This window comes from Gadus morhua, chromosome 7 (genome assembly GCF_902167405.1).
Source record: "Gadus morhua chromosome 7, gadMor3.0, whole genome shotgun sequence".
NCBI classification, from domain to species: domain Eukaryota; kingdom Metazoa; phylum Chordata; class Actinopteri; order Gadiformes; family Gadidae; genus Gadus; species Gadus morhua.
In genome coordinates this window covers 21,944,350-21,954,759 of record NC_044054.1, presented here as the reverse complement: position 1 = coordinate 21,954,759, position 10,410 = coordinate 21,944,350, and the positions used below count along the sequence as shown (strand labels likewise).

Below are 10,410 nucleotides of genomic sequence, written 5' to 3'. Positions count from 1 at the left end.
TGTTCCCTGATCTTTTCTTTCTCTCTTTCCAGTGCCTCTGTTTCTTTCTGGATTTCAGACCTCATGATATCCAAATCAAGGTTGTCTTTGTTGATTGTTTCTTTAACTGTGTCCAGATATTTGCTTTGCCTGTCTACTGCTTCCTTTTCCGTATTGAGATCTTGTTTCTCCAGTAGCAGCTTCCTCGTTCCAATTCTTTTGCATTTCTTGTTTTTGTACCATCATGTCCGATCTCATATTGATCAGATCTTCTCTGTGTCTTTGTATTTGTTCAAATGTTTGTTTCAATCTCCAATTTCTGCTCTTCCATTTCTTTTTGCTGAATTTCCAAGTTAGTTGTCTGATTTTGTGCATCCAGAATCTTCTGCTCTATGAATTGCATCTTCATTGTAATGTCTTGATGTGTCTTTTCAATCCAACTCTTTTATTGCCTCTTTCATATTTGTGTTGTGTCTTATCGTTTGCATGGCCTCTTCTTCTCTCATCCTTACTTCCGACCAATCTCTTTCCTAGCATCGTCCTTTCGTCCAAGGCCTTTCTTCGCTCTTCATGAATATCAAGCTTCTCTTGTTCAAGCTGTGCTGTCTCTTCAAAGATTCTTTCCATGATCACTTTAAGCTCCTCCTTCTTATTCATGACATCACTCTTAAAACGTTGAACTTCCTCCTGTTGTTTTATTCGATTTTCCTGCCCAATTTGGAGATCATTAGTCAATCGTTTCAGGTCACTGTCTAGAAGCTCTTGTTGTTTCTGTTTTTGGTTCATGTGTTGTATCTCTTTATGAAGTTCTTGGATTTTCTTTTGGCCTTCAAGAAGTAAATGGTCCATCTTTTCTCTGTCACTGTTCAAATCGCTCTGTAGACCGTGAACTTTGTCTTGCTTTTCTTGGAGTTCCGCCTTTGCCATTTCAAGTTTTTCTTTTTCTACTATCACAAAAGATTGATCTCTTTCTAGTATCTCAGTTTGTTCCCGGATCTTTTCTTTCTCTCTTTCCAGTGCCTCTGTTTCTTTCTGGATTTCAGACCTCATGATATCCAAGTCAAGGTTGTCTTTGTTGATTGTTTCTTTGACTGTGTCCAGATATTTGCTTTGCCTGTCTACTGCTTCCTTTTCCGTATTGAGATCTTGTTTCTCCAGTAGCAGCTCCTCGTTCCAATTCTTTTGCATTTCTTGTTTTTGTACCATCATGTCCGATTTCAAATTGATCAGATCTTCACTGAGTCTTTGTATTTGTTCAAAGTGTGTGTCAATCTCCAATTTCTGCTCTTCCATTTCTTTTTGCTGAACGTCCAAGTTAGTTGTCTGATTTTGTGCATCGAGAATCTTCTGCTCTATGAATTGCATCTTCATTGTAATGTCTTGATGTGTCTTTTCAACCAACTCTTTTATTGCCTCTTTCATATTTGTGTTGTGTCTTATCGTTTGCATGGCCTCTTCTTCTCTCATCCTTACTTCCGACAAATCTCTTTCTAGCATCGTCCTTTCGTCCAAGGCCTTTCTTCGCTCTTCATGAATATCAAGCTTCTCTTGTTCAAGCTGTGCTGTCTCTTCAAAGATTCTTTCCATGATCACTTTAAGCTCCTCCTTCTTATTCATGACATCACTCTTAAAACGTTGAACTTCCTCCTGTTGTTTAATTAGATTTTCCTGCCCAATTTGGAGATCATCAGTCAATTGTTTCAGGTCACTGTCTAGAAGCTCTTGTTGTTTCTGTTTTTGGGCCATGTGTTGTATCTCTTTATGAAGTTCTTGGATTTTCTTTTGGCCTTCAAGAAGTAAATGGTCCATCTTTTCTCTGTCACTGTTCAAATCGCTCTGTAGACCGTGAACTTTGTCTTGCTTTTCTTGGAGTTCCGCCTTTGCCATTTCAAGTCTTTCTTTTTCTACTATCACAAAAGATTGATCTCTTTCTAGTATCTCAGTTTGTTCCCGGATCTTTTCTTTCTCTCTTTCCAGTGCCTCTGTTTCTTTCTGGATTTCAGACCTCATGATATCCAAATCAAGGTTGTCTTTGTTGATTGTTTCTTTAACTGTGTCCAGATATTTGCTTTGCCTGTCTACTGCTTCCTTTTCCGTATTGAGATCTTGTTTCTCCAGTAGCAGCTCCTCGTTCCAATTCTTTTGCATTTCTTTTTTTTGTACCATCATGTCGGATCTCATATTGATCAGATCTTCTCTGTGTCTTTGTATTTGTTCAAAGTTTATTTCAATCTCCAATTTCTGCTCTTCCATTTCTTTTTGCTGAATTTCCAAGTTAGTTGTCTGATTTTGTGCATCCAGAATCTTCTGCTCTATGAATTGCATCTTCATTGTAATGTCTTGATGTGTCTTTTCAACCAACTCTTTTATTGCCTCTTTCATATTTGTGTTGTGTCTTATCGTTTGCATTGCCTCTTCTTCTCTCATCCTTACTTCCGACCAATCTCTTTCTAGCATCGTCCTTTCGTCCAAGGCCTTTCTTCGCTCTTCATGAATATCAAGCTTCTCTTGTTCAAGCTGTGCTGTCTCTTCAAAGATTATTTCCATGATCACTTTAAGCTCCTCCTTCTTATTCAGGACATCACTCTTAAAACGTTGAACTTCCTCCTGTTGTTTTATTAGATTTTCCTGCCCAATTTGGAGATCATCAGTCAATCGTTTCAGGTCACTGTCTAGAAGCTCTTGTTGTTTCTGTTTTTGGGCCATGTGTTGTATCTCTTTATGAAGTTCTTGGATTTTCTTTTGGCCTTCAAGAAGTAAATGGTCCATCTTTTCTCTGTCACTGTTCAAATCGCTCTGTAGACCATGAACTTTGTCTTGCTTTTCTTGGAGTTCCGCCTTTGACATTTCAAGTCTTTCTTTTTCTACTTTCACAAAAGATTGATCTTTTTCTAGTATCTCAGTTTGTTCCTGGATCTTTTCTTTCTCTCTTTCCAGCGCCTCTGTTTCTTTCTGGATTTCCGACCTCATGATATCCAAATCAAGGTTGTCTTTGTTGATTGTTTCTTTAACTGTGTCCAGATATTTGCTATGCCTGTCTACTGCTTCCTTTTCCGTATTGAGATCTTGTTTCTCCAGTAGCAGCTCCTCGTTCCAATTCTTTTGCATTTCTTCTTTTTGTATCATCATGTCCGATTTCATATTGATCAGATCTTCTCTGTGTCTTTGTATTTGTTCAAAATGTGTGTCAATCTCCAATTTCTGCTCTTCCATTTCTTTTTGCTGAATTTCCAAGTTAGTTGTCTGATTTTGTGCATCCAGAATATTCTGCTCTATGAATTGCATCTTCATTGTAATGGCTTGATGTGTCTTTTCCACCAAATCTTTTATTGCCTCTTTCATATTTGTGTTGTGTCTTATCGTTTGCATGGCCTCTTCTTCTCTCATCCTTACTTCCGACAAATCTCTTTCTAGCATCGTCCTTTCGTCCAAGGCCTTTCTTCGCTCTTCATGAATATCAAGCTTCTCTTGTTCAAGCTGTGCTGTCTCTTCAAAGATTCTTTCCATGATCACTTTAAGCTCCTCCTTCTTATTCATGACATCACTCTTAAAACGTTGAACTTCCTCCTGTTGTTTAATTAGATTTTCCTGCCCAATTTGGAGATCATCAGTCAATCGTTTCAGGTCACTGTCTAGAAGCACTTGTTGTTTCTGTTTTTGGGCCATGTGTTGTATCTCTTTACGAAGTTCTTGGATTTTCTTTTGGCCTTCAAGAAGTAAATGGTCCATCTTTTCTCTGTCACTGTTCAAATCGCTCTGTAGACCGTGAACTTTGTCTTGCTTTTCTTGGAGTTCCGCCTTTGCCATTTCAAGTCTTTCTTTTTCTACTATCACAAAAGATTGATCTCTTTCTAGTATCTCAGTTTGTTCCCGGATCTTTTCTTTCTCTCTTTCCAGTGCCTCTGTTTCTTTCTGGATTTCAGACCTCATGATATCCAAATCAAGGTTGTCTTTGTTGATTGTTTCTTTAACTGTGTCCAGATATTTGCTTTGCCTGTCTACTGCTTCCTTTTCCGTATTGAGATCTTGTTTCTCCAGTAGCAGCTTCTCGTTCCAATTCTTTTGCATTTCTTGTTTTTGTACCATCATGTCGGATCTCATATTGATCAGATCTTCTCTGTGTCTTTGTATTTGTTCAAAGTTTGTTTCAATCTCCAATTTCTGCTCTTCCATTTCTTTTTGCTGAATTTCCAAGTTAGTTGTCTGATTTTGTGCATCCAGAATCTTCTGCTCTATGAATTGCATCTTCATTGTAATGTCTTGATGTGTCTTTTCAACCAACTCTTTTATTGCCTCTTTCATATTTGTGTTGTGTCTTATCGTTTGCATGGCCTCTTCTTCTCTCATCCTTACTTCCGACCAATCTCTTTCTAGCATCGTCCTTTCGTCCAAGGCCTTTCTTCGCTCTTCATGAATATCAAGCTTCTCTTGTTCAAGCTGTGCTGTCTCTTCAAAGATTATTTCCATGATCACTTTAAGCTCCTCCTTCTTATTCAGGACATCACTCTTAAAACGTTGAACTTCCTCCTGTTGTTTTATTAGATTTTCCTGCCCAATTTGGAGATCATCAGTCAATCGTTTCAGGTCACTGTCTAGAAGCTCTTGTTGTTTCTGTTTTTGGGCCATGTGTTGTATCTCTTTATGAAGTTCTTGGATTTTCTTTTGGCCTTCAAGAAGTAAATGGTCCATCTTTTCTCTGTCACTGTTCAAATCGCTCTTTAGACCATGAACTTTGTCTTGCTTTTCTTGGAGTTCCGCCTTTGCCATTTCAAGTCTTTCTTTTTCTACTTTCACAAAAGATTGATCTCTTTCTAGTATCTCAGTTTGTTCCCGGATCTTTTCTTTCTCTCTTTCCAGTGCCTCTGTTTCTTTCTGGATTTCAGACCTCATGATATCCAAATCAAGGTTGTCTTTGTTGATTGTTTCTTTAACTGTGTCCAGATATTTGCTTTGCCTGTCTACTGCTTCCTTTTCCGTGTTGAGATCTTGTTTCTCCAGTAGCAGCTCCTCGTTCCAATTCTTTTGCATTTCTTCTTTTTGTATCATCATGTCCGATTTCATATTGATCAGATCTTCTCTGTGTCTTTGTATTTGTTCAAAATGTGTGTCAATCTCCAATTTCTGCTCTTCCATTTCTTTTTGCTGAATTTCCAAGTTAGTTGTCTGATTTTGTGCATCCAGAATATTCTGCTCTATGAATTGCATCTTCATTGTAATGTCTTGATGTGTCTTTTCAACCAACTCTTTTATTGCCTCTTTCATATTTGTGTTGTGTCTTATCGTTTGCATGGCCTCTTCTTCTCTCATCCTTACTTCCGACCAATCTCTTTCTAGCATCGTCCTTTCGTCCAAGGCCTTTCTTCGCTCTTCATGAATATCAAGCTTCTCTTGTTCAAGCTGTGCTGTCTCTTCAAAGATTCTTTCCATGATCACTTTAAGCTCCTCCTTCTTATTCATGACATCACTCTTAAAACGTTGAACTTCCTCCTGTTGTTTTATTAGATTTTCCTGCCCAATTTGGAGATCATCAGTCAATCGTTTCAGGTCACTGTCTAGAAGCTCTTGTTGTTTCTGTTTTTGGTTCATGTGTTGTATCTCTTTATGAAGTTCTTGGATTTTCTTTTGGCCTTCAAGAAGTAAATGGTCCATCTTTTCTCTGTCACTGTTCAAATCGCTCTGTAGACCGTGAACTTTGTCTTGCTTTTCTTGGAGTTCCGCCTTTGACATTTCAAGTCTTTCTTTTTCTACTTTCACAAAAGATTGATCTTTTTCTAGTATCTCAGTTTGTTCCCGGATCTTTTCTTTCTCTCTTTCCAGTGCCTCTGTTTCTTTCTGGATTTCAGACCTCATGATATCCAAGTCAAGGTTGTCTTTGTTGATTGTTTCTTTAACTGTGTCCAGATATTTGCTTTGCCTGTCTACTGCTTCCTTTTCCGTATTGAGATCTTGTTTCTCCAGTAGCAGCTCCTCGTTCCAATTCTTTTGCATTTCTTGTTTTTGTACCATCATGTCCGATTTCAAATTGATCAGATCTTCCCTGTGTCTTTGTATTTGTTCAAAGTGTGTGTCAATCTCCAATTTCTGCTCTTCCATTTCTTTTTGCTGAACTTCCAAGTTAGTTGTCTGATTTTGTGCATCCAGAATATTCTGCTCTATGAATTGCATCTTCATTGTAATGTCTTGATGTGTCTTTTCAACCAACTCTTTTATTGCCTCTTTCATATTTGTGTTGTGTCTTATCGTTTGCATGGCCTCTTCTTCTCTCATCCTTACTTCCGACCAATCTCTTTCTAGCATCGTCCTTTCGTCCAAGGCCTTTCTTCGCTCTTCATGAATATCAAGCTTCTCTTGTTCAAGCTGTGCTGTCTCTTCAAAGATTATTTCCATGATCACTTTAAGCTCATCCTTCTTATTCAGGACATCACTCTTAAAACGTTGAACTTCCTCCTGTTGTTTTATTAGATTTTCCTGCCCAATTTGGAGATCATCAGTCAATCGTTTCAGGTCACTGTCTAGAAGCTCTTGTTGTTTCTGTTTTTGGGCCATGTGTTGTATCTCTTTATGAAGTTCTTGGATTTTCTTTTGGCCTTCAAGAAGTAAATGGTCCATCTTTTCTCTGTCACTGTTCATATCGCTCTGTAGACCATGAACTTTGTCTTGCTTTTCTTGGAGTTCCGCCTTTGACATTTCAAGTCTTTCTTTCTCTACTTTCACAAAAGATTGATCTTTTTCTAGTATCTCAATTTGTTCCTGGATCTTTTCTTTCTCTCTTTCCAGCGCCTCTGTTTCTTTCTGGATTTCCGACCTCATGATATCCAAATCAAGGTTGTCTTTGTTGATTGTTTCTTTAACTGTGTCCAGATATTTGCTTTGCCTGTCTACTGCTTCCTTTTCCGTATTGAGATCTTGTTTCTCCAGTAGCAGCTCCTCGTTCCAATTCTTTTGCATTTCTCCTTTTTGCATCATCATGTCCGATTTCATATTGATCAGATCTTCTCTGTGTCTTTGTATTTGTTCAAAATGTGTGTCAATCTCCAATTTCTGCTCTTCCATTTCTTTTTGCTGAATTTCCAAGTTAGTTGTCTGATTTTGTGCATCCAGAATATTCTGCTCTATGAATTGCATCTTCATTGTAATGGCTTGATGTGTCTTTTCCACCAAATCTTTTATTGCCTCTTTCATATTTGTGTTGTGTCTTATCGTTTGCATGGCCTCTTCTTCTCTCATCCTTACTTCCGACAAATCTCTTTCTAGCATCGTCCTTTCGTCCAAGGCCTTTCTTCGCTCTTCATGAATATCAAGCTTCTCTTGTTCAAGCTGTGCTGTCTCTTCAAAGATTCTTTCCATGATCACTTTAAGCTCCTCCTTCTTATTCATGACATCACTCTTAAAACGTTGAACTTCCTCCTGTTGTTTAATTAGATTTTCCTGCCCAATTTGGAGATCATCAGTCAATCGTTTCAGGTCACTGTCTAGAAGCACTTGTTGTTTCTGTTTTTGGGCCATGTGTTGTATCTCTTTATGAAGTTCTTGGATTTTCTTTTGGCCTTCAAGAAGTAAATGGTCCATCTTTTCTCTGTCACTGTTCAAATCGCTCTGTAGACCGTGAACTTTGTCTTGCTTTTGTTGGAGTTCCGCCTTTGCCATTTCAAGTCTTTCTTTTTCTACTATCACAAAAGATTGATCTCTTTCTAGTATCTCAGTTTGTTCCCGGATCTTTTCTTTCTCTCTTTCCAGTGCCTCTGTTTCTTTCTGGATTTCAGACCTCATGATATCCAAATCAAGGTTGTCTTTGTTGATTGTTTCTTTAACTGTGTCCAGATATTTGCTTTGCCTGTCTACTGCTTCCTTTTCCGTATTGAGATCTTGTTTCTCCAGTAGCAGCTTCTCGTTCCAATTCTTTTGCATTTCTTGTTTTTGTACCATCATGTCGGATCTCATATTGATCAGATCTTCTCTGTGTCTTTGTATTTGTTCAAAGTTTGTTTCAATCTCCAATTTCTGCTCTTCCATTTCTTTTTGCTGAATTTCCAAGTTAGTTGTCTGATTTTGTGCATCCAGAATCTTCTGCTCTATGAATTGCATCTTCATTGTAATGTCTTGATGTGTCTTTTCAACCAACTCTTTTATTGCCTCTTTCATATTTGTGTTGTGTCTTATCGTTTGCATGGCCTCTTCTTCTCTCATCCTTACTTCCGACCAATCTCTTTCTAGCATCGTCCTTTCGTCCAAGGCCTTTCTTCGCTCTTCATGAATATCAAGCTTCTCTTGTTCAAGCTGTGCTGTCTCTTCAAAGATTCTTTCCATGATCACTTTAAGCTCCTCCTTCTTATTCAGGACATCACTCTTAAAACGTTGAACTTCCTCCTGTTGTTTTATTAGATTTTCCTGCCCAATTTGGAGATCATCAGTCAATCGTTTCAGGTCACTGTCTAGAAGCTCTTGTTGTTTCTGTTTTTGGGCCATGTGTTGTATCTCTTTATGAAGTTCTTGGATTTTCTTTTGGCCTTCAAGAAGTAAATGGTCCATCTTTTCTCTGTCACTGTTCAAATCGCTCTGTAGACCGTGAACTTTGTCTTGCTTTTCTTGGAGTTCCGCCTTTGCCATTTCAAGTCTTTCTTTTTCTACTATCACAAAAGATTGATCTCTTTCTAGTATCTCAGTTTGTTCCCGGATCTTTTCTTTCTCTCTTTCCAGTGCCTCTGTTTCTTTCTGGATTTCAGACCTCATGATATCCAAGTCAAGGTTGTCTTTGTTGATTGTTTCTTTAACTGTGTCCAGATATTTGCTTTGCCTGTCTACTGCTTCCTTTTCCGTATTGAGATCTTGTTTCTCCAGTAGCAGCTCCTCGTTCCAATTCTTTTGCATTTCTTGTTTTTGTACCATCATGTCCGATTTCAGATTAATCAGATCTTCCCTGTGTCTTTGTATTTGTTCAAAGTGTGTGTCAATCTCCAATTTCTGCTCTTCCATTTCTTTTTGCTGAACTTCCAAGTTAGTTGTCTGATTTTGTGCATCGAGAATCTTCTGCTCTATGAATTGCATCTTCATTGTAATGTCTTGATGTGTCTTTTCAACCAACTCTTTTATTGCCTCTTTCATATTTGTGTTGTGTCTTATCGTTTGCATGGCCTCTTCTTCTCTCATCCTTACTTCAGACAAATCTCTTTCTAGCATCGTCCTTTCGTCCAAGGCCTTTCTTCGCTCTTCATGAATATCAAGCTTCTCTTGTTCAAGCTGTGCTGTCTCTTCAAAGATTCTTTCCATGATCACTTTAAGCTCCTCCTTCTTATTCATGACATCACTCTTAAAACGTTGAACTTCCTCCTGTTGTTTTATTAGATTTCCCTGCCCAATTTGGAGATCATCAGTCAATCGTTTCAGGTCACTGTCTAGAAGCTCTTGTTGTTTCTGTTTTTGGGCCATGTGTTGTATCTCTTTATGAAGTTCTTGGATTTTCTTTTGGCCTTCAAGAAGTAAATGGTCCATCTTTTCTCTGTCACTGTTCAAATCGCTCTGTAGACCATGAACTTTGTCTTGCTTTTCTTGGAGTTCCGCCTTTGACATTTCAAGTCTTTCTTTTTCTACTTTCACAAAAGATTGATCTCTTTCTAGTATCTCAGTTTGTTCCCGGATCTTTTCTTTCTCTCTTTCCAGTGCCTCTGTTTCATTCTGGATTTCAGACCTCATGATATCCAAATCAAGGTTGTCTTTGTTGATTGTTTCTTTAACTGTGTCCAGATATTTGCTTTGCCTGTCTACTGCTTCCTTTTCCGTGTTGAGATCTTGTTTCTCCAGTAGCAGCTCCTCGTTCCAATTCTTTTGCATTTCTTCTTTTTGTATCATCATGTCCGATTTCATATAGATCAGATCTTCTCTGTGTCTTTGTATTTGTTCAAAATGTGTGTCAATCTCCAATTTCTGCTCTTCCATTTCTTTTTGCTGAATTTCCAAGTTAGTTGTCTGATTTTGTGCATCCAGAATATTCTGCTCTATGAATTGCATCTTCATTGTAATGTCTTGATGTGTCTTTTCAACCAACTCTTTTATTGCCTCTTTCATATTTGTGTTGTGTCTTATCGTTTGCATGGCCTCTTCTTCTCTCATCCTTACTTCCGACCAATCTCTTTCTAGCATCGTCCTTTCGTCCAAGGCCTTTCTTCGCTCTTCATGAATATCAAGCTTCTCTTGTTCAAGCTGTGCTGTCTCTTCAAAGATTCTTTCCATGATCACTTTAAGCTCCTCCTTCTTATTCATGACATCACTCTTAAAACGTTGAACTTCCTCCTGTTGTTTTATTAGATTTTCCTGCCCAATTTGGAGATCATCAGTCAATCGTTTCAGTTCACTGTCTAGAAGCTCTTGTTGTTTCTGTTTTTGGTTCATGTGTTGGATCTCTTTATGAAGTTCTTGGATTTTCTTTTGGCCTTC

General features: G+C 38.2%; 1 protein-coding gene across 2 annotated transcripts in view; it reads right to left on the bottom strand.

The window, feature by feature from the left end:
- Positions 1–278: 278 nt before the first annotated feature.
- Positions 279–10,410, bottom strand: part of LOC115546643 (nesprin-2) — a 29,212-nt gene continuing 19,080 nt past the window's right edge. For both annotated transcript variants that reach the window (XM_030360275.1, XM_030360276.1), the window contains one exon: positions 279–10,410. This exon is cut by the window's right edge. In XM_030360275.1, coding sequence (XP_030216135.1) covers positions 385–10,410 — 10,026 coding nt within the window. In that variant the 3' untranslated portion in view covers positions 279–384.